Genomic DNA, 27192 nt, shown 5'->3' with positions numbered 1-27192 from the left:
TCAGGCTCTATATTCTGAGCTCTTAAGGGTTTACAAAAGTCACGGGGACCATAGGAGTGTCAGGTGTGCAGCCAGTGAGCCACAGCCAGCCCTCACATGAGCCTGGGCAGGTGAGTGGAGGGGTGCGGGTACCTTGAGTTCATCTCAGCATCCGATGACTTAAGCAAACCACGAGGCAGAGGCAAGGAGCTTACTGCATTTGTTTGCTGTGTCTAAAATTATCCCATGATTTCACTCAGCACCTGCATCAGGGAGGAAAGGCATGAGATTGTCAACCTTGGGTAGGGCATATTCTAGTAGTGTGTATCTTTTGCCTTACAGTGCAGGGCCTCTGGGCATTGGTCCCCTTTACCTACATAGGGCTCATGGAAGTCCACGCTCTTGGCTTGTTTTTTTTTTTTTTTTTTTTTTCCTAATTAAGCAAAAGGCTAGATCCAGACTGGAAGGAACTGTAAAGCCTGAGCTCTGTCTCTCTGTGTGTGTTGTTTAGGCAGGATGTAGAAAGGAATGGTTTCTAGGTCTGTGGATCTTCTGGAGCCCCAAGCTCCATCCATCCCAGCTGTGGCATCCCAGTTAGGGCTCAGCCTAGCACCTCCTTGGCTATAGAACCCACCATCAAAGTGGCATCTGTACAGAGTGTCTTCCAACTTTAAAACTGACCTGAGGTTGGAAAACAGCAGCCCCCTGCCCCAGGGCTCCATATGACTATTGGGCATATTTTCAGGAACAGAAAATACACATCCAGATCTGATCTGTACCATCTTGGTCATTTGCCTGGCCTCTCTGGGACTCACTCTTTATTACACAGTGGAGCTGGAAGTCATATGCTTCACTGGAACATTGGGCACTCCCAGGAGACCCAGGCACTCTTACCTCTGTCACATCCAGCAAAATGATAAGTCCTCCATCCTGATTAGCTCATCAGGGGAAGGGCCCTATGATACCTATTGGGGATCCATCACTTCTGTAAAAGACGAAAGTGTATTAGCACCAGCATTAGAACCCTTACACATCTACAATGACTGTGTGGGAGGATTAACAGGTGGCTTCCTGCCGCAGAGAATGGGTGGTGGCACCTAGCATGTGCCAGTGTTGCACACAGCACCCACCTGGCACTCAGATGTAGGTGTCACCTGTTTCTCAGGACTGGCTCCTAGCCCTGGCTTCTCCCAGTCTCATCCCCTACCACCATCTGCTATTGACTCTAGCTATCCCCTAGAGCTCAGAGGACTCAGGGCACAGATGAGCTGCACACATGCCCACTTGGTCACACCTGTGGTGCTGCTGAGAACAGACCTGGGTAAATGGAGTGCAGGCTTTGACTGCTTCACAGCAGCACTGGACACTCTCCCAGCTCCTCTCACCTCTCTTTCTGCCGCTGGCACCCAGTGGGCAGGTTCCTGTCAATACCTTTGCTATGGCCCTGCCTACCACCTTTTTCTCACTCCCTGCCCTGAGCTTCTTGCTCGGGAAGCTCCACTGGTGCGGCCCACTCCCCTTGGCCACATGTCCCCATATCTCTGTCAGACACATTCCTTCCACCAACATGTGGCTCAGGCATAGCCCAAGACCTGAGGCTGAGATAGCACATGTCTACGGAGCTCATTCCCCTGCAGGTAGAAGTGGGTGGGTGGCACCACCTTTCCCGTTCTTGATGGCCTTCTTTTGATCCTGGGTGTCACTCATTTTCCCCCCACATGTTCCTCAGTGTTGTCTTGTGTAGGTGTTGGGCCCACGTAGTGAGACATAGACAGGCACAGGCAGGGAACACTGTCCTGAGAAGTTCTAGGTCCAAGTACAGGATCATTCATCACCAAGAAGCAAGATTTGTTACCAAAGACTTCCTCAGGGAAAGGCCAAGTGAGAGAGGGCTGGAGCAGTGTTCTAGTGTTAAGTCAGGAGGCAGGGAGGCTTCCTGGATGAGGTGGGGTCTGGGCTGAGGTCTTGAGGAGGAGTGTTTAAGAAGAGCACAGCATTAGGAAGCAACTAGTGTAATGAACCCCTGGAGTCCAGAGGCAGGCAATGCCCCAGAGAGCCTAGGAGGCCATTGTGATGGGTAGTTTTAACTGTCATATTGACATAAAGTAGACATGGGAAGAGAGTTGCAGTTGAAGAATTACCTAGATCAGGTTGGCCTGTGGGCATGTCTGTGAGGATTATCTAGATTGTTCATTGATATGAAATACCCAGCCCATTGTGGGTGGCACCATTCCCTAGCCAGGGCCGGAACTGTGTAAGAGAAGAGAAAACTGGAGGAAGGCAGTCAGGCAGCACAAGCCAGTTTCTCCCTGCTCTCAACTGTGGATATACTGTGACTCGCTGCTCCCCGCCCCTCCCACTGCCATTTGTTTTCTATAATGAACTGTAACCTGAGTTGTAAGATGAGTAGCCCACTCTCTTACAGTTCAGACAAGTCTAAGACAGTTCAGCCTGCTTTTGTCAGGATATTTTATCACAGCAACAGAAATCAAACTACAATAGATACTTTTAGAATTTCTTTCTTCTAAAGGCTTGTTGCTGTGTGGCCTTGGGGAAGTTGCCACACTTCTATGGTTCCCTCCCTGGTAATGTGAAAGGGAACATTACCACACAGGTTGGCATGCTGGAAGGCTAAAGTAGGCATTTGCCAAGTGTTTTCACAGTGCCTAATCCCAGGAAGTGATCTGGGTATCTTAGCAGTTTTAATAATTATTATTGTGTCATCACCAACGCTCTTCCAGAAGACTGATGTCCCTGTCACTCTGTCCAAATGAGATGTTGTTTATCCTCGTGGGCGTCTAGTGCTGGGACCAGCAAAGTAGAGAGCTATTTCCTGTTATGCACCAGGCTGGTCCCTGCTTCTCACAGGATCTGTTTGTCTAGATTCCAGAGTTTTCTGATGGCTTCTGGACAGGGGCCCAGCTGGCATGCTGGACAAATTCTGAAACGCCGTGGGCGTATTTCCCTAAGATCTCTATCTACCTGAGAGATGAGAACTCCAGTCGCTCCTTCCGAATCACCATTCTGCCACAGGTACAAACTTGGGTTTCTGCTCTGCTCCTTACTTTTACACGTAACTCGTAAAATCAGATTGCATGCATAACTAGGCACCTGTGGCCACGATGATGCCACCACACCATTGCTTGCTCGTGAACCTGCAGGTCTGCTGGTCTGTCAGTCTGCCTCATATGGCCCTGGTCAGCAGGGAGTTGGCTGGGTCTGTCTTGGCTTAGCCTGGGATGTTATGGGCTCACCTCACATATCTGGGGTCAGCTTAGTGGCTTAACAATCCCATGTGTCTTTCCATCATCAGATAGCATGGGTGACAGTGGAGTTCTTAGAGGAAAGAGCCCAAGAAAGCCCTGGAGTATTAGCCCTTTTCCCTCCCTGATGTCACCCAAAGAAGCCTGAAGTGGACCTAGATTCCAGGGCTGGGGACACAGTCTTCCCCTCTCAGTGCAGGGAGTCATACAGCCTCAAGGCATAACACAGAGAGGTGAAGAACTTGAGGACAGTTATGACATCTGCCACAGGTCCATTTCTATTTTGTCTTTGTGTCAATCACATTGGACTGTCAGAAGTAAAGGCCTCATAGTTCCTGTAGCCGCAGAAACTCTTTCTTCCCAAGTGGCTCAGTAGACCAAGCTCTGTCTTCCAGAGTCACATTCCCCTCTCCACTCTCCCAATCTTCTTTCCCTGAGCCCTGACTTTGTTAAGACAGACCTGGTACCAAACTGGGAAAGGCCCAGGTGAGCTGCACTTCCTGGTCTCACAAGAGGTGGCACCGTGGAGTCATTTCCCTGCAGCATGCCTCTGCCTAACCTCTGCCTGGAATCGCCTCTGCCTAACCTCTGCCTGGAATCTAGGGAAGTCTGACTCAGGGTTCCTGTCACTAGACTCTTAGGACAGAGCTTTGGGCACACACACACACACACACACACACACACACACACACACACACACACTTTTTTTTTTTTTTAATTTAAAACATCCTCTAGCCCAACAGGAAATTCTAAGTTTTTTCATACACCCTTGAAAATGTGCTTACTCTCAGTTGAAATACTGCCAGTTTTCTCTTTATGCTACTTTGGTTTAAGGTAGGCAAATATTTTTTTTTTTTTTCTGAGATTCAGCAAGATTAAGTGTTCTCGTAGGTTACATACAAAATGTATGGCCTGGAATTCTTTAACTTTATTTTATTTTTAAATTTTTATTTTATTTTAATTTTTTTAAATTTTATTAAATTCTTTTATTTTAGGCAGTGTCACACTATGCGTGCCGGACTAATCTTATATTCAAGTTTTCCTGCGTTTGTCTCCCAAGTCCATTATCTGGAGTTCTTCCTGGAAGGGACACACAAAAGAACCAACTAACAGATGCAAACACACTCTTGGTGGCATCTGGCCACTACTCTGTCTGTCAGCTGCTTCCTATGGGCAACCTCCAAAACCTTAGGTCCAGGTGTTGCTGTGGGAACTAAGCATATGGTCCTGCACCTTTTCCTGATTTAAGTGGAGCCTTTCTAGAAGTTGCTCTGTTTAACACTGATCAAGCTTCACCATGCACATTCATTTAACACACATTTTCCAAGGCCCTACTCTAGGCTAAGGCCCCAGACTCTAGGGAAGAGGGGAGTAACTCCTTGCTTGAGGTAGTACTTCCTGACAGTCTAATAGTGCAAGACAGCTACTGCACTATTAGTCAGTCCCCTAGAGTGAGCACACAAACCCACACTCACACACACACATATACACTTGGTTGAAATTAAAAATAAAAATCTTTAAAAAAATAAAGTTTACTAAGACACTTTTGATTTCGTGTCCAAGATGCCTGGGATTATATCATTGTCTCTGTCTCCCTTGACCTTTGGGGGGCTCTGAGCAGAGTGGGACCCCCAGTTTTATGCTCTTGTCTAATCCATGCTTTGTCCTGTGTCTTTCCCGTGATTCTTCAACAAACAGCTCTACATTCAGCCCATGATGGGAGCTGGTCTCAACTATGAGTGTTACCGTTTTGGTATCTCTTCTTCCACAAACGCACTGGTGATTGGAGCCACCGTGATGGAGGGCTTCTACGTGGTCTTTGACAGAGCTCGGAAAAGGGTGGGCTTTGCAGTGAGTCCCTGTGCAGGTAAGTGTGGCTTGCGTGGCACAGGAGCTCCCTAAAAAGAGGGCCTTGGTGAAAGTGCCCACCTGGAACAGTCAGAGTGGCTTGCTGGGTGCTCTTGGACCATTTGACATGTGCTCTTTTCCAGTGACCAGATCTTACCACTGAAATGGCTCTTGGGCTTGTTGAAAGGTAAAAGGAGGGGTGTGTGAGTGTGTGTGTGTGTGTGTGTGTGTGTGTGTGTGTGTGTGTGTGTGTGTAATACTGGAGGTTGAACCCAGGTATGTACACATGCTAGGGTAATACCTACCACTAAACTATATCTTCAGTCCTTTACTTCTTAGCCTTTTAAATTCCAAAACTGCATCTCCATAAGTTGCTCAGGCAGGCTTTGAACTTGGGATCCTTGTGCCTCGGCCTCCCATCGAGCTGAGATTACAGCTGCACCACCAGGCTCAGCACACATACAGCTCTTCTAGCTCAGGCACACAGCAGGTTCGTTCAGAGTGCTAGTCACCGTGGTTGCACTGAAAAATCACTTCCCACACAAGAAATAAAAATGCCCATGAACCTTGCTGCTGAATTACACTTTGATTTTATTCTGGGGGTTCTGGGAATGAAACCCAGAGGCTCAAGCAGACTAAGCTCATGTCCATCATTATACTGTGTCTGAAGCCATGGATTACAATGTTTTGACAGTTGGTGCAAAATTAATAAAGGAAAGAATTCATGAGAATCTGGGTCTTCGTTAGAAAATAAGTAGAGGTCTGTGGAAGTTGTTTCTTAGAATCGTAAAGTAATAAGGCCGAGGAGTAACTGTCTCAAAACATGTTGGGTGGAGTATGTGAGAAGCTGCACCAGAGTTACCCTGCAGAGTCTAGGGTGGAACTCCACAGGAAGCTGCTGGGGTAGAGAAGCAACCTCCAGATTGACAGCTGCTCCAGGTAGAGCTCACATAACACCTGGTGCCATCAAAAACTAGGTGCTGGTGACAAGCAGCTCAAGCTGCCCAAGAGGAGGCAACTGAAGATCTCAGCATGTGATCAGGTTGCTGGAGAGAGAGGAAGGAGACCCTGTATCTGGGATGGTGGTCGGGATGGCTGCAGGGTTTCAAAATAGCCTTTCAAGGGACGAGGAAAATGTTTGCAAACTGAGTGTGGTGGGCCATGCCTATAATCCCAGAACTCAGGAGCCTGAGTCAGAAGGATTGCCTTGAGTGAATCTGAGTAAGGACCTGTCTCAGAAAATCAAAAGTTTTGAGGGTTGAATGTGGTATGTAACTTGGGGTAAAGTGCCTGCCTAGGATACAGGAAGCCCAGGTTCAAGCCCGACCACAATGCACAGCATAAAATGGATGTAATGACATGTGTTTATAATCTCAGCTGATCAGAAGTTTAAGGTTAGCTTAGCTTTCTTTCCCACAAATCTTGTTCCCATATAAATGCTATTAAACCAGGGGCTCCCTTTGCTGCAGCTGGCATTGTGTGCACATAGCGCTGCCTGGAGTATGATAACAGTATGTTGTCTGAATGGACCACTGCTGGATGTGATTTCACATTGTTTCACAGTGGGGCAACACAGCTGTATTGATTTTATTCTGAACTATGTTTGTTGTTGTAACACAAGTTTTTTTCTTAATGGTGTTTAAGAAATAGATTTAAGGCCTTGGCACTTACACACTTGATCTCACCAGCTGTGAGAAGATACCCTGATATCTGTCTCCTCTTCAACACAAATTATTTAGCTATCAGAGCAATTTCTTCCCTGGGGGCTGCTGTTACAACAGCCAAGCTCTGAAACCCTGTGAGAAATGGACTAGACATTCTGTCTTTCTTTATCGTTTTCATTCTTAATTATATAATACTTTAAATTCTAGAAAGCATTCCTTCATCTCCCAGTACGCTTGGGAGATGGTTCCCAGAACACCTCTCAAGTATCAGTATCCATGGATGCTCGAGTTCTTTGTGCAAAATGGTGCTGTATAGACAGGTAGCCCGTGCTCACCACCCAAATACTTTAAACCATTTCTATATCTCTAGTAATGTGATACAGTGCAAACGCCATGTAAATGGTTCCTGTTCTGCTTGCTCAGGGAACAATGAGAACATGGCCAACTGCATCCAGGCACTTCTTTTCAAATATTTTCCATCTAAGATTGCTTGAATTCACAGATGTAGGACCCACAGACACAGAGGGCTAGCTGTGCATAAGGCGTGCACACTTACAGAAAATCCAATCTAAGAGATTTTCTAATCACATTTTCTTCAAAAGCTTGTCATAGATGTAGCTAATACCCCTCCCTCAGTGCATATGGATTCTTCTTACGATTACTGCACATCTATTATTTTGTCAGACAGGTGTAAGCATGTCGTATTAGACATCTTTTCTTCCTAACAGCTTTCTCTGAACGTGGCTGCTCTTTACTGTGGTTCCTCCTGCAGTTTCCAAGGATCAAGCATGGAGACTGGTTGAGCTGACTGGGTCTGGCTCTGAGTCTGATCATCACCTGCAGCCATCCGACATCTGCAGATACTGCTTTCAAGTTCACTCCTGTGGTTGTTGGCAAGAGTCCCTGCTCATTGCCACAAGGGCATCACCACAACTTACCTGAGTGTCCTCAGAATAGCACCTGGTCCTCTCTTAATGAGTTGTCCACAAGAGGGTACCACAAAACCCTTAAGACATAAGCTGAAGACTTTCTGTAGCCCAGTTTCAGTGGTAGTGCTACTGTTTATGACACGTTCTGTTGGTTCTGCAGTGTGGAGGAGGAGACTACATGGGTTAAATATCAGGAAATGGATCTCAAATGGAAAAGCATCTTATCCTGAATTCTGTCTATTGTAGAATTGGTGGTGATTCATTGTCAATTTGACACAACCTACAATCACTAGAGAAGAGAACATATAACAAGAGATTCTCTAGGTCAGGTTGTCCTGTGGGAGATTGTCTTTATTACATTGATTCAGGTGGGAAGGCATTGTGGGTGGTACTATTCCCTTGGTTTCAGTCCTGGACTGTGTAAGTGTAGGAAGGAGGTTACATACAAATAGACATGCATGAATTCATTCTCTTTCTGCTCTTAACTGTGGACATGATATGACCAGGTGCTTCAAGTCTCTGACTCAACTCCCTAAAATAATGGACTGTGACCGTAAACAGTGGCAGAAGAAACTCTTGCTCCATGAAGTTCTGTCAGGATATTTTGTCACAGCAACAGAAGTAAAACCAAGACAGGCATGTGGCAAAACATACTTTCCTTAGTTAATTGACTTTATTTTCAATTTATGTTACTGTTGTGGAACTGTGTGTGTTCCTTGTCAACTTGATCTCTTTGCTAAATAATGTATGTTCTAAATGTTCTGTGTTAATACTCTCTTTAACTGCTACATCATACCACATTGTCTGAGTATACTACCCAGGTTATCTAATAAACCTTTTAGAGACATAGCACAAAATTTAAAAGCAATTACTACTCTATCAGAGAACTGGAGTTTGGTTCCTATACAGGATGACTCACAGTTAACTGTAACTTCAGCTCTGGAGGCTCTGATGCCCTCTTCTGGCTTTCACAATTGTCTGTATACACACACATATACAGATACACATACACACACACACACACACACACACACACACCAGTGTGTAGTGCTCGTGTGCACCTGCACACACATGAACATAAACCCACACACATGCACATACACAAAAAAATTAAAATAGCATATCACTGAACAATTGCATAATTTTATAAACTGCCATCTTCATCCAAGTATGCAAACCCAGAAGGGAAGTGAGTGAACAGCTTCTTGCACAGCTGTGTTCTCTTTTCTATAAACAGTTTCCCTGATAAAAGCCTCAAAAGGTGATTATTGTCTAAAATGCTGTGATTCATGTCTCAGTTGTAAGTTTTTTAAACTTTGCCTGTGGTGCATTTTAACATAAAAAATACTTTTTGGGGTTTTTAAGTCACTGTTGAGTATTCATGAGAACTTCAGGGTCTCTACCCCTGTGGCAATTCAGAGTCCAGCCAGGCTTGGTGAAGGTGGAAATCTGAGGGTTCCAATTCTCACAGGAGAATCCTCCTTTTGTTCCTAGCCCTTCCTCAGACCACAGGCAGCCAGGCTCCCTTGATGGTCAAGTTTTGGATTCTTCACTGATAAGCCAGTCTTTCATAGGCATTGTGGCTCTAGCACCTACTTCCTTGGTGTTTGAGTTCAAGTTTCTTGCAGTGTGACTTTCCAGGGGAGATGTAAAAATGTCTATGCCAAATAGAGAGGGAATAGACAGACCAAAGACAGCTCCCATCAAGTCCAACATGGTACATTAATGAGTTTATTGGTGTCGCTCACAGAAGCATGGACAACCCTTGGGAGCAGCACTGTTGACGAGCTAATGTGGATGGGGAAAATCCCACCAGGCCACAGCCCTGGATGAAGAGTTACAGGAGATTACTGGCTGCTGAGAGAGGGAGAATCCGTCTTCTCTAGAGATGAGCCCCCTGATAGGGTTATCCACTCCCAGGTGGTCAGCCCTGATACATATGAACAACACTAAGTGAACTCAGCAAGTTGTACTCATATATTTATTCATTTATGTATGCGTGTAACTGATAGTTTTTTAAAAAAGAGGCCATGAATCTGAGAGAAGCAGTATGGGGAGTCCAGCATGGGAGGTATTGAAGGGAAGAGGGGGAGGGGTTGATATAAATCAAAAAGAGAAAAAGAAAAGCCCCAACCCTAGTTGGTCTTTTAACTTGTATATAATATATACATATATTGTATTGTATTATATTATATTATATTATATTATATTATATTATATTATATTATATTATATTATATTAATCACCTATGGCTGCACAGAATGGAGTGGGGTTTGAAATCTTGGGGAAAGGTTGGGGGTGGGGGTTGGTGAAGGGCTTGTGATGTCTATGGCCTTTCCCCCTCACATGGTAGCAGACTGTCCATAGACCTACCTCTCTTCCATAGAGGTTTGTTTGCTGCCATGATTGCTGGATGAGGTCTGTCACCATGGCCACCCTGCTCCACAGTGGTGGTGGTCACATGAAGCCCTGGGAAAACAACCACAGCATCACCCACCCTTCCTGGACGTGGAGACTGTAGCTCTCGTGTGTGGACTTCAGGTTAGGGAAAGGCTCTTCTACACCCTGCAGCGTGTTTAAAACCGGAGGGTGATCTGAGCACACTGGTCCACACCCATAGTCTCTGCTACTTGAAAAGCCGAGGCAGGGGCATCCCTCAAGCCAGGAGTTTGGAGCTAGCCTCCTTAACGTTGCAAGACTGTCTCTTTAAAAATCAATACTGACAGTATAGCTCAGTGATGGAGCACGTGCTTAGCACATCCAAGGCCCAGTGTCCAACCCTCAGGAACTAGCTAGATGAATAAATAGTGGGAGCTGCAGTTAGCCTCCTGTCTGTCAGAACAGGAGCAAGTTCCCCACAGAACCAACCAAACTGGTGGAGTCAAAAGCTTCTTGTAGTTATAGAAGCTTCTACTATTTCCCAGTGCCTTTATTTTGGCTTTATAATTTTGGGCAGCTCTTAGTTTATAGGGTTCACTGAGGGTTGCTGTAGGGGAGCAGGGGGCAGGGAGAAGCCCTTTGCCAGAATCCCTGGGACTCCAAGAGCTTCTCCAAGACTGACTTTGTGGACTTCCTGGCTTGTTTTCCTGGAGTACATCAGGGTGGCATGGTGCAGAGTGATTTGGGGAAAAGTGCCCAGTCTCCTTTTCTTTTTGTGTGTACGTAGGCTGGAGGTTGTATATAAGCGTGCACGTGTGGGTGTGTGAGTGCTGGTGCATGTGCACATGGGTTCATGTGGAGGCCAGAGGTCAACTTCAGGTGTCTTTCTCTGTCATTCTCCATCTTGTTCTTTGAGACAAGGTCTCTCATTGGTCTGGAACTCACCAAGCAGGCTAGGCTGTCTGTTCACCGAGCCCCAGGGATCCACCTATCTCTGTCTCCCCAGCACTGGGATTACAACAGCAGGCCACCACACAGGGCATTTTTGTTTCTTTGGTTCTAGGAATCAAATTCAGGTCCTTATGCTTGCTCAGCAACTCTTTGCCATCTGAGCCTTTCCCCAGACAGCTTTCTTCTGCTGCCTGTGCCAGTGCCAATCCCGCATCCTGCTGGGAACCCCAATATGGATCCCAAGCAGAGCCATGCAAATTAGATGGAGAATGTGGAGCAATGTAGAACTGACCCTCCCAAGTCTCTGGCATACCCCTGAACAGATAGATACTCTGGGTACTGGGGCCCCTTCAGCTGCCTCCATATTGCCTTGTCCAAGCATCTGCAGCTAAGCAGATAATAACGATAGCGTTAAATTGACAGCTCTGGTGTCTTAATGCCTCCAGGGCTTCTGAAATACCATCCATCTCTTTTTATAGACTGAGACATTTAGCACCCAAGAGCTATATAGATTGCAACTCATACAACTTGAAACACATCGTGGATTGTGGCAGTCATTCCATGGAATTTTTCTTGCTGCAGGTTGAAAGTGGATCATCTGGTACAGCTCATGTTTAAAAATAGGGAGAGTAGTGTGAAGATGAGTCTTAGAGATATGCCTGTGCTTATCTATTTAGAATATTGTCAAAGACACCAAACTGAGAACCAGAAAGCCATGGGCCAGGCTCTTCTGGCTCCACATTGTACAGTTGGAAACCCTGAGTTCTATGGATAATCTGTGCCTTTTACACCTACTGCGGAGAATACTGGCCCTGGGGCATAGGAGATGGCTTATTCAGTAAAGTGCTTGTCACGAAAGCATTAAGACCTCAGCACCCATGTAAAAAGCAGATATGGTGGTGTGTGCCTATAATCCCAGCTCTGGGGAGGTGGGGAGGACAAGAGGATTCCTGAGATGTGGTGACTAGCCAGAGATCCCAGTGAGAAACTCTATCTCAAAAGGGAATGAAAGGGCAGGGAGCAAGAGAGAGAGAGAAAGAGACTGGCCTTGGGTCCAGAACCCTTCTAACTACAGAGTAGTCTTCCAAGTGAAGCAGGCATTTGCACAGAATGTCTTGATCGCAGATCTTCAGTTTGGTGGGGCACTTTGTTTTATTTTGTGTCTCATGGGGGGAGGGGATCTGAATAGCATAATCATCATCCTTAGTAAAGTGATATATCTTCCCAGGCATTCATTATCAACCAGGTCATGACCTTCTGAGAACAACAGAGAAAACACACAATTAAAATTTTAACTCACGGGGTGGGAGGAGGGAGGACAGGGGAATCCGTGGTTGATATGTAAAACGAATAGAAAATCTCTTAATTAAAAAAAAGATTAATGATCAAAAAAATTTTAACTCAAGACATTGATAAAACAATTAAAATAACAACATAGTAACAATTGACCATCACCTAGTACCCCGGGCACCATGTACACACATTTAACATCTGCTAACTTACCTATTCTTCCAATACTGTTGCTTACAGGGGCACTTATGCCCCCATTTTACAGATGAGGAAAGTGAAAGTCAGAGCAGTTAGCTGAGAACAGAGCAGACAGAGCTGTTAAGCCAAATGGCACAGTCCCCAACAAGGAGCAGGGATCTGAAGCCAGAGTTCACTCCCTTCCCTGCGATGGACGGTGTTCTCTCATATATAAGTCCAACATAGCAAAGTCAAGTCAGCTTCACAGCACAATTAGAAAATTAAAAAAACACATTCTAGAAAATAACATCCAGAAAATAACTTTTGTTGTTGTTTTTGAGAAGTTAAGTCCAACCTCCCTATGTGGCCTAGGATGACCTACAACTTTTTATCTTCCTGCTTCCCCAGTGCCGGGGTTGCAGATGTGTACACCGCACCAGCTTGGGCAGTGCTGGGCATGGAGCCCAGGGCTTCCTGGATGCTAGGCAAGTTTGACACTAAATGCGCTACATCCCCAGTCCTCAGCCTCAGTTTGAAATCCACCTTCCTCCAGTGCGGCAGGCCCACTGCGCTTGTGAACATGGAGTTGTTTCTAACTAATGCATTATGTCTGACTACTTGAGATGGGTGCTTTCCCCCCAAAACAGCATGATGAATGAAATAAGAGGAGGACAATGACTACTCCTGAAGTGTGGAGAAGACTTTTACTGTAGATATGAGGGAGAAAGCAGGCAGAGGGAAGAGTCCAGGCTGATCATGACCAGCAGACTAAACTGGACCATAATAGAAGAGGGGCGGGGAGAGCAAGAGAGGCAGCCTGGGCCATGAAAGCTGGGGGAAGGGAACCTGAAGCCCAGTCACTAGGGTGGAGAGGTTTATGGTGGGGGCGGGGCAGAAAGTGCTGGCAGGAGCCACAGGTACTGAAGGACACTGGGAGTGCCAGCATCTGCTTTCATATGTTAAAGGACACCTTAGTTAGCCTTTTGTCCGAGGTTTCCCAGACTTAACACATACATTCAACTTCTGACTTTAAAGTAACACCATGTAAGGTGAAGAAAAGATGATTTTGTTGAGAGGTTTGTTTTTTGTTTTGGGGGTCTTGGGTTTTGTTGTTTTTGCCTTTCTATTATATACATATCACGTACGTATCATGTACACAGACAAATATAGGCTTTCAACTTGAGGAAGAGTTCTGGAGTTGGTCACCTGACCTGTGTGGCTGAGATTAAACACCTTTCTAGAATTGTTATTAGCATGTATTAATGGTTCATATTGGTGAGTCAGTCTGATAGTCTCTCATGTGCATGCACTGTCCTGAATCAAGCCCTCCCCTCATTCTTCCACTGGACCCGGCCACTCCCTTTCCAGTCCTTCACTGGGGATGAGGGTGTCCTGTGTGTGTGTGTGTGTGCGTGTGCGTGTGCGTGTGTGTGTGTGTGTGTGTGTGTGTGTGACGCATGTGCGTGCATGCTCTGCAGTCTATGAATTTATATATAGTTCACATTAAATTCTGAAAATTTTTAGTTACTATTTCTTCTTTTTGGTTTTCTGCCCCTTTTTCTTCTTTGGACCCTTTAATTCCATGATTAAGCAGCCTGATGCGTATGCACTGATGTTCTCTTTATCAGTTTTCCAGTGTTCTATCTGTGTGTCAATTCATGTAGTTTCTGTTGTAATTTCTTTAATTTGATCAGTCCTTTCAAAAGATTTCTTTTTATTCTCTATGGGTGTTTTATCTGAGTATATGTATGTGTGCCACATGTGTACACTGCCTGCAGAGGCCAGAAGACAGTGTTGGATCCCCTGGAGCTAGAGTTACAGATGTTTGTGAGGTGCCATGTGGACACTGGAAGTTGAACCCAGGTTCTCTTCAAGAACAGCCAGTGGTCTTAACTATCGAGTCATCTCTTCATCTCTGATTGGTCTTTTTCTATAGTGCATCTGCCATTAGTAACGCCAATGTGGTTTTCATCTTATATATTGTACCAGGGAGTGTGACTTAGGTCTTCCAACATCTTCTATGTCTGTGTTGTGTTAAATATTCCTCCAACTTCCTCATTAGAATATGTGATAATCGAGGTCATAATATCCTGTGTACAACTGAACTTATCTGAGGTTTCTGGCTAAAATTCCTCTTTATAAACTGTATTTCCCTGCTTCTCTGTGTGAACTATAAATGGTGTGTTCCATCTCCTTGCTGTATGTACTGTGTTCTATAGACTGAATGTTCATTACCCTCCAGGATTCCTCTATGGGAGCCTAAGATCCAACACAAGACATCTCCCAGCATGGAGGTAGAGCCTCTGTGACTGTAACCTTACAAAAGAGCTTTAGCAAGATCTCTTACTCCTTCCCCACATGAAAACACAGAGGCTGGCCATCCAAAAATCACGAAACCATCACCAGGCAGGGTTTGCTTACATGCTGTTTGCAAGCCTTCTGGTCTGTGATATTCTCTCATAGCCCCGAGAACAGACTCTGCATTTGGCAGCATAAATTAGATGCCTCACAGTGTGAATTTCACCTTGTCAGGGACTGAGTATTTTTGTGCTCTTAATAATACTTGAGATTTGTCCTGGGTCAGGACTAAGTTGCTTAGAAAGAATTTTTGCTTCTAATCTTTCTTTTCGGCTTCTTCAGGTAGTCAGAGCTGTGTTGGGTCAGTGGTTAGTAGTACTTTCTCCAGTGTGTAAGAAAGGCCCCTCTCCTGCTCCATCCCCTATCTGGTGTCCTGTAAACTGGGGAGACAGAGCACACAGGGAGCTGTTGAGGGTGCAGTTCTCTCAGACCTGAGTGAACACTTTTCATATCCTTTTCCAGTGGCCCCCGTGGGTCTCTGATTAGTGCTGGCATCCTTCAGAACCCAAGGGATGAGATCCAGGACCCTAGGAGACACCAGCGTCCAAGGATACTCAAGGTTGCACAAACCCTTCCTGTAAGAGCCCGCTGTCTCCACAGCCCCCAAGCACTGTCCAGTACCTGCATCATCTCTAGATGATGTCACACTTAACAGTATCAGGCTCCTTCTGTGAGATGGCACAGTGTCTTCACCGAATAGGAGCATCATATCTAGATGACATCACACCTTACACAGGGTCAGGTCCCTCTGTGAGGTGGCATAGTGTCTCCATAGAACCCCTGCACCACCCTGTACTTGATCATCTCTAGATGATGTCATAGTTCTCACAGTGTTAGGACTGTGTAAATAGTTGGTATTCCTGAACACTGTGTTGTTCAGGAAGTAATGACAATAGAAAAAGTCTGCACATGTTTAGTCTAGATGCCATTATTCTTCTGGAATAGTCTGTGGTTGGTTGAATGTGGATGCAAGACCACTGAAGGCTCCAGGAGTCCTTCACCCTCTGGAGACACTTGGTCTCTGGGTAAGGCTGTCTCCTCAGCATGACCCTGCACTGCAAACCCTACAGCCCTTGTTTCCCTGGACTTCTGCCTGCTGCTTCTGATAGAAGCAGTGCTCTGGGGCAATCTTCCCTAGTTTTTCTTCTTTTTTCACCAAGTATCATCTCACCCATTGTTGCATTTGTTTCAAGTGGGAGGTCATGCTGGTCCCTGTGACCCCATCTTGGCTGGAAGCAAAAGTGGTTTCAAGAGGTTTTGGATTGCTTCCTGCCCTACTGCATTGCCATCTGTGGACTGAGAAGGTGCCCTTTCGTCCATGTACTGGCTCACACATCTCATTTACAAAGTAAATTTGAAGAAAGACAATGCCCTGCTTTGCAAAGACATTCACAACCTAAGAAAGATTTTACTGTCAGAAAGATTTTACTTTCAGAAAGATTTGTACAAATCCGTGAGAACAGAAGAGTGAAAACACAAATGGCCAGTAAAGTTTTTCTTTTCTTTTTTTCTTTCCTTTTCTTTTTTTTTCTTCTGCAATCCTGAAGATTGAACTTAGGGCCTCTTACATGCTCAGCAAACATACTACCACTGACCTACTGTTTCTAGTCCCTAATAGTTCTTCTACTCAGAAGTAATATAGTTGAAAATCAAAATTAAACATCAATTGACATGTCCATAATACGGCTTTTTATGTAGTCATCAAAATAGCTGGACTTAAGATTTAATGATAATGCTTTTTATCATAGAAAAAGGTTACACTCAACAATATTAGTATTGATTGTTCTGACTGGTGAATCTATGACTGTTTGAATTCCCTCTGTTTGCAAGGTTTCTGTTATAAATATGTATTACCTTCCTGCTATGGAGTGGGGTCATTTGCCTCTGGACACTGTAGGGCAGAGCTTGGCACTCCTCCATAAAGGGCTGGGCAGGAAATGCTTCAGCTTTTGCATACCAGATGAGGGACTGAGTCACCATTCCAGCACTGTAGCCCAACCAAGAGTGATCTAGGACAGTAATGTGGCTGGGTGCCAGGAGACACCAACTTCCATAAGAAATGGCAGGTTGACTTTGTTCCTGGGTGTTGTGTGCTAATACCCCTTCCTCTCCCTCCCACTGTGGACCCCTGGGGGTATGGATCAACTGAGGCTGCATCCCACCGTGCTTGGGTGTTGGCAGGGCTATGTTCACTTATTTTTCTTCTCAGGTGCTTAAAAAAAAAAACAAGCTGTTATCATGGAGTCTGCACAGGCCAGAAAGGGTATGGCCTTTGCGAAGGAACCAAGTCATTTCTTCCTCCTTCAAAGGCATTCTTTAAAGACCATTATCTGACTGTCATTTTTTACTCTGTTCTCTTCCTCAAATGAAAAAGTTCATATTTGGCAAGATTGTAAGTCTTGGGGCTTGGGACAGAAACTGGGAGAGTGGTCAGGAGGACTTTCTATTCCACTCTCCTCTGCCCCCAAGTAAAGCCTTAGGATGCTGTAGTCCTGGAGGAAGAGGCAAGCCCAGTGCCATGCCTCACCCTATGCTTGCTTCCAGAATTCCTTCCAGTTTCTCCCAGGGTGTTGCTGCTCTATTTGGCAGAGTGAACCTGGGAGAGTGGAGCCTAAAAATGAGGAGTACTAAAGTCTCATGCAGTAGCCAACTTTATTCAGGGCATCCATTTATATTCTGAGGGTATTCTGAGAATTAAGCAAGGTCATGTGAGCAAAGTTCACTTGAGTTTAAGTTGTATACAGTCACAAGGGCAGGTCACATAAGTTTAGGCTGTATACAGTCACACATCGTTCTGAATAATGAGTAATCTGAAGTAAGCCCACCCTTATTCACAGCTGGGAGGTACACCAAAGCACATTCCAAGAACACCCCATGTTATGGAGGAACAGAGGTTACAAGACTCTTGTCTGTTTATACTTAGAGTTTTCACACAAGCTCTCAGAAATCTCCTCACACAGCTTTATTCATAGACTGTGTTCTGACCCCAGGGTCTTTAGCAGAAGCCATCATGACATTCTATGTCACCGTTTATGCCACAAGTCAAATGTTTGCTAACTGATCACTTTTGCTTCATGGTCCTTCAGATATGACATAGGATGGAGGAAGGGGACCCTCCTAAGCCAGGGTGGCTAGGAAAGTCTTGGAGCCACTAAGAATGAGTTGGGCTGGGTGTTGTGATTCACCTTTAATACCAGCACTCAGGAAGCTGAAGCAGGAGGATTGCCATAAGTTCAAGGGTAGCCTGAACTACATAGCAAGTTCCAGCCCAACCTGGGCTATAGAGTAAGACCCCTGTTGGAAGAAAACCAAACAAAATATCAAAAAGACTAGGTTGGCCTCACTCGGTGTTTCATGGGGTCAAGTTAACTTTGCCAAGAGACTCCTCCCCCAGCCATTCCTGGCAACCTCTGTTGAGCTTTTTGAATGGCACACTTCCCACTCCTTCCTCTTCACTCCTGAAGAACACCACAGTCCTGGTGGTACCTCAAGGCACTGGCCAGTGTGCTGTCACCCACAGAGCACCAGCTGGGGAGCACCAGCGTGTTTTCTTCTGCACAGTTCTCCATCATTCAGGCACAGCAGTACATACTGAGGAGCGTGAACCCCAGAGGGCCCACTGTCCCCGAGCTGTCCCTAAGTGCACAGTCAATAGCCAAGCCAGTGGGGGTTTCTTGACTTACAACTGTGGCCTTTCTCCTTCTGTCTCCTCAGAGATTGCAGGTACCACAGTGTCTGAAATTTCTGGGCCCTTTTCCACGGAAGACGTAGCCAGCAACTGTGTCCCAGCACCGGCTCTGAATGAGCCCATCTTGTGGATTGTGTCTTATGCCCTGATGAGTGTGTGTGGAGTCATCCTCCTGGTTCTGATCCTCCTCCTGCTTCTCCCAGTGCACTGCCGACATGCTCCCCGTGACCCTGAGGTCGTCAATGATGAGTCCTCACTGGTCAGACATCGCTGGAAATGAAGAACCTCTCTGAACTCCAGCAGCCTTGAACTCAGCTCTTTTAAGAGGGACATGTCCAGTTGGCGTCTCTGTCCGTCTGTCTGGAATCTCGGCTGTGCATCTCAATGACTTCCAGACTCACTGTATCTTGATTACTCTTGATTTCCAAGCTTCCAAATCTTTTCTACTTCGGAGGGAAATGATAATAAAAACACCTCATTGTGAACCAAAACAGTGCATTGGGCTTCAGGCTTTATGGGACTGGTTATGCCAAACTGACCAGTGTCCTACCAAAAGCAAAACAAGAAAAAAACAACCCAAACAAACAAAAAACCAGAAATAGGCCACTGGTGGTTGTCATCCCCTCTTCAACCTCAGGAAAAATGAGTACATTCAGTTGCTAGTTTGGGTATTGACCATATCAGAGGGTATTTGTTAGACTACTGCCTGGTCTAGAACAAATGAAATGGCTTCCGATATCCTAGCAGGAGCAGCAGCCTTGTACCTGAAGAGAGAACCACTCAACCTTCCTCTGAGCCTGACTGCACACAGGCCCTCCAGTAGGTCTTGGGCTCCACACAGAATGAGAATTGACACACAGATCATATCCCACACAAGCCCTTGCCAGGGGAAGGCCCATCTAGGCAGAGTAGGATGGAGTTCTAGTGAAATGCCTGTGTTATCTTTGGCATGAAGGTAGATGCCTCCTGTGTGGTTTGGGTGGGGTGCAGGTGGCCTATTCCCATCATTGTCCTGGCCCATAAGGTGAGGCAAAACAGGTGCTGGGCTGGATGCCACTCTTGACATTTTGTCACCAAGCTGGTCACAGTCACATACACTTACTCGGGTTTCAAGTTAATTAATCATGTTTTAATGAGGAAAACAAACTGTCTCTCCCTCTCTGCTGCCGTAATTGTTTCTTTTCTTCAAAGCTTCTCTGGAACTAAGTTGGTAATTACTGATCTGGGAAATGGAGACATGGCCAGATGCCCATACTTCTGACCAGCTGTCGGGGAGGGAAGACTCGTGACTTGGAGACCTTCCACTTTCTGAGTCCTTTGAAGCCATGTGCTTCCCTTCGTAAAACGCCTGGGGCCCAAGTGTACCATCCAAAGCAATTTGAAGGCCCCTGACTGTCAGATGACTTGTGTGGTGTGGTTCTTCCCTGTGAGGGAGTTAAAGCCTTGGCAATGGGGGATCAGCAGTATCTGTATTTACTGCCATTTGAAGCCTTTGCCAAAGAAAAGTGAAGCCTGTAACTCCATGTGGCCACTTGTTATGATGGGACATAATTGACATGCAAAGCGAGTCTTGTCCCCAACCCCATTCCTGTGCCAAGTTCAGTGTTCACTTTGTGCTGCCTCTGGGACAGGTTGGATATAAAACACTCCTCCCAGAGTGCTAAGCATCTCTTTCAGCAGGAGTGTCTTTGGTGTTGACAACAGACCTTGTGTGGACGTCTGAGCCATCTGTGCTGCTCACCCGGTCACCTCCATATTGAGAAATACATGGCTGTGCCAAGGACATGCAGGAGCCATCCAGGCATGTTGCAGTGGACTGGAAGACTCCCCAGTAGCCAGAGGAACCTTCTGTGAGATTCTGGTGGGAGAGGAGTTGAGCTGTTGCAGAAGGAAAATCCAACAGAAGCAGGGACAGCATTGTGTTTTCACATGCTTGAGGGTGTGCTGGGCCTGCACTGACTGAGAGCACGTAATTCCAAAATGCATTACAGTGTCAGAAATCTCTAGAAGTGGGATTCTGGTCTCATGTTGATTTTTCATTGATTCCTGTCCGCTAGGCAGGTTTGCATGGAAATGAACCAGGTTCTCCCAGACTCTACCCCACTTCCCTGTGCTGTGAGGACTCTGAATCCCTGAAACAGAAGGGGGAGTGCTCAATCTTCATACTCACCATATCTGGTTCTTTGTATTGGGTCAGGACTCTAAAGTGTGGAAGATTTCTGCCACACCAGGTTAGTGGGTGCCCATATCACAGTACAGGATGCAGACAAGCAGGGTGTCCAGGCAGGTGGAAGAGTACTACTGTTTTCTGTGTTTCATACCAAATATGTCTCCCTTTGTATCTCAGATGCCACTTGATGTGACATTTTGATGGGTATGTAAGTTACAAAAGCATAGCTTAGCAACCAGAATGAAATAGATGGTTGAATTTGGGACATTTTTCTGGCATGTACTGCCTTTGAATTCAAAACTGTGGTGACGCCCACCTTCTCAAGTTCTGCAAATTGAGACTTTACTTGGCAGACTTCCAGGAAGGTTTGCCTCAAACAGGAATTGAAGTAGCACCCTTTCAAGGGCCTCAGTTTTACTTCGAGCAGGATGAGGAAAACACTAGTAGTAGATGGGGATGCTTCCCACCTGCAAGATGCAACTTTGCATCAGCTTGTCATAAACCTGCCAGCCCTGATGAGAAACCAAGCTTACCTTCCATGTAAACAATTACTTTAAATAAGCCGATTTTTTCCTGATAAATTATTTAGAAGTCTAGAGTTAGCTGGGTGGTGGTGGTGCACCCCTTTGATCCCAGCACTTAGGGGGTCTGAACCCTGTTGATCTCTAGGAATTCAAGGCCAGCTTATCTACATAGTGAATTCCAGGACAGCCAGGGCTACACAGAGAAACCCTGTCTTGAAAAAACAAAAGTCTGGTATTAAATTCTGCCTTCAGGTAACTAAAATTATTTTTAAAACAATAGCAAGAAATAAGATGACTCTATCTCCCCACATTGGGAGCCACCTGTGATCTGTGTCCAGTCTCCTGGTATGAACTACATTTTCTTGTGTCTTTTTTGAGCCAGAAAAAAAGTGCCTAGACTTAAAGAGACAGGTGTGCTGCATGTGTTCCTCCCAGGCCTGTCCCACTTCTGAGCATTTTAGAAGGAATTTATCCAACTGGTCCTGAAACCTGGAGGTTTGGGTTAGAGATACACTTGGGTCAGAAATTTATGGAAGTCAAGTAATTTCTAGAAAGCAGCAGTAAGGACCCCATGGAGCTTTGAAGAAGACATTTTCTAAAGCAGATTCCATTCTCTCATTTAAGAGGTGGGGAAAGACTACTTAATGATTTAATTAAGAATGGGGATTTGCTAAATTGGTATTACTACTTTCTTACTTGGTGAAACAGCTATGCCTGGTTGGGTTTTGAGTTCCAGCTTCCTCCTTGGGAATAGACTGCCCAGAAATCTGTTCCACAGCTAAGGATAATTGAATTTCACAGATTTTATCTTTATTAGTAAAAACCAAATAGCTGGACAGCATCCCAGTGTGTTTTCTTTTACATGAACTTACTAGAATTGATTATTGGCACATCCACAGGGGAAAAAAAATCACCACCGTTTTCTACAGAAAACTACTAAACACCACACAATACAAAACTGTAGATTTTTACTGCCAGGAAAAGTCCACATAAATGATTATGTACATCTCCAGTAAGTTTTAAGAATTACAGACCTGAATGTATGGCAGTTGATCAATTAGACAGCAAAGTAGTTTGGGGCTGGGGGGTAAGAGAGTGATAATATGATTAAAATAAGCTCACAGAGTAAGCAGGGTTAACGCTTTTGGAAAATGTGCTTCAATTCTGGGCATAAGCTTTCTTTCACCCTCAAATTTGCTTACTGTCAGAGGTGTCATTTCACTTTATGGAACTACAACTCCCCCATCCCCAATTTCAAGAACATCCAGGCATTGAAGTCAGCCTTGACAAAGAAAGTATGTGGGAGGTCTGTAGCCACATGTTGCCTGAGCCAAATACAGATTGGTCAGTTCCATCAGCAAAGGGTCAAGAATTCCTGGGAGTTGATAAAGTCTAGACTCTTGGAAGGGGACAAGGCCTGAAGGAGTCAGGAGAGAGGCGAATGTCCCACCTCAGTCTGCAGTTCCTCAATGGTCTGGAGAGCTGGGATATCCCCAGACAGTGTGGGCAACCCACTTTACTCTGGTTTTTCAGCATGGCCTACATTTTAGGAATTTCCAAAGGGAACCCCTCAAGGAGATCATTGGCCACTGAGCAGACATTCAACAGAAGGCTATTTATTTATTCAGAAGATGTCTGTTCCAGTAAGACCAGAAATGCCTGAGTTCAGGAGCAGGACCCAGGCCGGAGGCTGCAGGTTCAAGGCTATGTGCTAGGGAATTCACTGGGCAAGGGAAAGTTACTCAGGCTACACTGACTTGGCCAGGTCACTTTTGGGAACTGTGTACCCAGGAAGGGCTCCTGAAAACTGAGGCTGGACAGTCCCATGATAGCTGGCCCTATTGGGCCACACTTACTCTAAAAGCCATCAGGGACATATCCAGAGAGAAGAGCTTGAGTGGGCAGAGCCTCCCTCCTGCTGCTGTCAGCTTTATGTCTGTGCCCTGTCTACAGTGGCCCTGGTCTTTTCTGCAGGAGTAGGTCTCATGGATCTCAGGTACAGAAGTACCCATTCTTACTCAGAGTCAGCATGGTGAGCCCAGGCATCTGCATTACAATCTGGGCAAGCACACTGGGTCAGAGAATGAACTGAAGCAATTGCCATGTTGCTAAAGATTTTGAAAGCCATGCGAATCCTGGTGACGTGTGTGTCTACAAAGCCCATGAGTGAGGAGTTCATTATGGGTGGGTGAGCACTCATGATGTCAACCACAAAGGGCAGTGACTTTTCCTCCCAGCCCACAAGCTTCCTTTGGATTTTGTATAAGATGTTATAGCCAGATGTCCTATGTTTCTAAATTTAACTGAGCCCTATAATTTTTACAGTACAGTTACCCTTAAAGAGGTGATGGTCGGTGAAGGCTGAACCATAAATTCAAATCCCTGTCAGGGCTTTTGTGTTTCTTGACCAAGTCTTCCATTGTATTTGTATCCAAGCGACAGCTAGAAAGAGTATGATGTTAAGTCATCCATTTAGGAATGGAAGGGCCAGGCACACACCACCATTTACAAATGGAGATTTATTTGTGTGAGATCAACTGGGGATCAACTGTAGCACATGGTGTGCCCCCACACATCAGTCAAAGCAGAGCACACAGCCAACATGAATTTTTACCCATATGCTTCATAATTACAACTGGTAAAGAGGCATGATCAGCCCTCACTTCAGCTGAGCACAGTCACAGACACATTGGTGTCTGTAAAAGGAGACCGACCCAGAGCCCCTGTGCAGCCCCACCTGAGTCTCTCCGCAGGGTCTTCTTTGGTGGGGTGGGAATTAGATAGTTTATATTCACAGATCAGAGGTGGGGCTGGGCTTGCTGTTTTCTGCTGATGGTTTGCTATGGACATTGTTAGGACCTTCTGAGAGTAAGCTGTGGCATCCTACCTGGGGAAGAAAACTCTCCCAGGGGCCCCACATGGCCAGAGTGGGGTTCTGCTGAATGAAAGAGAGCATTGAGTAACCCCCTTCTGAGATAAAGAAACAAACAAACAACAACAGACAGACAGACATAGCTAATTACAGCTCTATTGAGCAGTGATAAGAATCACAAGATTTAAAATTTCTTGGGTTTGGGAGTGTAGTTCAATAGTATAGTGCTTGCCTACCACTCACAAAGCCCTGAGTTCAAGCCCTGGTACTGAGAAGGAAGGAAATGTCTTTATAGTTTTATGAAATGTTGTCCTTTGTGACCACAGTGTTACACATTCTTACCAGCAAAGGCTGAAGGTCTCTTTTAAAAAGCCCTCAGTTAAAAACACACAGAGTAGGTGGGGTTCTCGTGTGCCTCTTGGATCTCAGCTCTGGAATCCGTGCAGGTCACTGCCATTATTTCTACTCCCTTCCATGTGGGTTTCTGGAAAATACCAAAGATAAAGTGAATGGAGGGAGGGCCCAGGCCCAATGACTGAAAGGTAGAACATGCCAGAATAGGAGAGGGTGGCCCTGTAGAACCTGAAAGCCAGCCACAAGGCACTGCTCAAGGATGCACAGCCACAGCGTTTGTCCCGGTGTGCCCCCACTCTCACTCAGCTTGATCACTTCTGAAGCACTCCCGAGTCCTGAACCCTGTCCTGGTGCATTACCATCTGTGCAGTAAGAATGTGGCTTAGTGGTCCAGCCTCTAGAGAAGGCCCCTCTAGGAAGCAGCTGAAATAGTCATTGAGCCAAACAACAGCATCTGAGAACTGTGATTTAGTTTTTTAAGATGGGCTCTTCAGGGCCTAGGGAGATGGCTTAGTGGGGGAAGTACCTGCTATGAAAACATGAAGACTGAGTTTGAATCTCTAGCACCCATGTAAAAAGCCAGGTGTAAAAATACAAACATCTCTAATCCCAGGCCTGGGGGGAGGTGGGGACAGAGACAAATGCATTCCCTGGGCTCGTGGGCCAGCCTGTTTAACCGGAAGAGCAAACTTCAAGTTTGGTAAGGGACTGTCTCAAAGAGTAAGGTGGGGAACAGTAGAGAAAGATGCCCAAAGTTGAGCCCTGGCCACACAGAGACAGATGAGCACAGCTGCCCCTTTGCACACACACCCATACCCTAAATGTGACATGAGAGGCACACAGTATTGTAGACGAATTTCTAAGTGGTCTTATTAAATAAAAAACACGGAGCCAAATATAGGGGTGAAAGCCTTAGATCGGGGAAATAGGGGAAGCCACCAGCAGATCTTACCTCACCAACTCTGCAGCTTCCAAATGCGAGTTACTTCCTGTCTACCCAGGTTTATATGCCTTACTGTTCTGCCCTCTCATTGGCTATCTTACCCCAGCTACCTCACTTCCTCTTCTTACACAGCTCTGTCACTTTCTGTCTGTCTGTACAGACCTCTACGCCTCTATGGTTGGTACTGGGATTAAAGGGATGTGTCACCACACTTGGCTCTGTTCCCTAGTGTGGCATAGAACACACAGAGACCCTGCCTGCTAAAGGATTAAGGGCATGTGCTGCCTGACTTCTTGTTTACTTAAAATGGCTGGCTATTTTTACTGATCTCCAAGCAAACTTTATTAAAGCACAAATAAAATGTCACCACACGGTATAGGCTCTCCCATGACTGTACACTCTTATTAGCAGTATCCACAGTGTAGGGCCCTGGTCTCCTCCCATATTGAGTAAAGCCGTTGCCTGCTTGCCAACCTTGACCAGGTGTCCTCCCTATGCTAATTCCCTGCCGGTATCCACCCTCCTGAATGCTTTAGGGAAGTTCCTTGTTTGTGTATCCTGCATATTGGGCGTTAACAGCTTAGATGCAAGAATGTAGAACATTCAGTAGCAAACTTCTGCCCTCCGGGGATCCGCCATTGTGCTGTAAGCCTGTATTTAAGGTTTCCTCCCTCTTTCAATAAACGGCATTCGACTGGCATTTGGCATTCAGCTGTGGCAAATGACTTGCTGTCTCTTGTCCCTTATTTTTTAATCCACAGCCCCTCGCTCGGACATGGTGAACAGGTGGTGGTAGCGCGGGCGTTATCCCTACACCACAGGAGGAGGAAATGAAAAAATTTTCAGAGCATTCAAACACCATTTGAACTAGTACTGTGGTATACTTCTGTACTCACCAAGGTTGCCAGTGGCTGTGACAGGAGGATTGTCAGTCAAGACCAACTGGGCTACATTGTGAGACCATGTCTCAAAATACAAGCAAAATCTTCATTAGGAAGAGAGGTAGCAGTGAGTTAGGAAATACCCAGGATGCTGTTTTCTAATCACCAGAGAGACACTTTCCTTTTGGTTTGGTTTTGGAAGCCACACTCTCAAGTGAATCCCATTTTGCAGGTGTGGTTTCATATGTCTGTCACTAGGTGGCACTGTTGGAAAGCTTTGTGGACAGACCTTAGCTATTTGTAAATTTAGGTGGCTTTCTCAGGCAGCTTTATCAAATGCCTGTTCTTCCACTCTGCTGCTTAAAGGTCTTGCCCAAGCTGTTATAGGTCTCCAGATCAAGTTTTATCTTTAAACTCTCTATGTGCATTTGTGCTTGACTGTCATGCTGGAAGGAAAATTGAGGCACAGAAGGATGCCTCAACGTCTCTTAAGTTCTCACTTTCGGTAGTATAGTCCATAATTTTTTTAAAAAACGTCATTGTTGGACTAGACAGATGGATCAGTGTTACAGGCATGAGGACCTGATTTCAAATACCCAGAACCCACAAGCAAAGCCCGGCATAGTGATACACATCTGCTATCTCGGTCACAGTGAGATGGGACGCAGAGACAAGAGATCTTCTGGGGGATAGATCTAAGAGGGCTATGTGGAGAAGTTCCAGGCCAGGGAGAGATTCTGCTAAAAAAGTAGAAGGTACCTAAGGACTGACACCCAAGGTTGTTCTTCGACCTACACGACACATACACAGACAGACACATGTGTACACAGACAGACAGACACAGACACATTTTGTGAGACCAAAATGAGCCATCTTAGAAATAAGACCAAAATGCTTTCACCCTAAAATTAAGGCCTAAGA

At 45.6% G+C, this 27192-nt stretch overlaps 1 protein-coding gene across 1 annotated transcript in view; it reads left to right on the top strand.

Annotated features, from left to right (window-relative positions):
- The window catches only part of Bace2 (beta-secretase 2), an 86449-nt gene extending 67431 nt beyond the window's left edge, over positions 1 to 19018 (top strand). Inside the window, exons 7-9 of the mRNA XM_059277005.1 lie at positions 2863 to 3012; positions 4941 to 5109; positions 18554 to 19018. Coding sequence (XP_059132988.1) covers positions 2863 to 3012; positions 4941 to 5109; positions 18554 to 18807 — 573 coding nt within the window. The 3' untranslated portion in view covers positions 18808 to 19018. The remainder of the gene's footprint in view (positions 1 to 2862; positions 3013 to 4940; positions 5110 to 18553) is intronic.
- The last annotated feature ends 8174 nt before the right edge of the window (positions 19019 to 27192 follow it).

The sequence above is a fragment of the Peromyscus eremicus genome, chromosome 12 (assembly GCF_949786415.1).
Source record: "Peromyscus eremicus chromosome 12, PerEre_H2_v1, whole genome shotgun sequence".
NCBI classification, from domain to species: Eukaryota; Metazoa; Chordata; class Mammalia; order Rodentia; family Cricetidae; genus Peromyscus; species Peromyscus eremicus.
The sequence above is the reverse complement of the archived record's forward strand: the minus strand, read 5'-3'. Positions and strand labels throughout refer to the sequence as shown.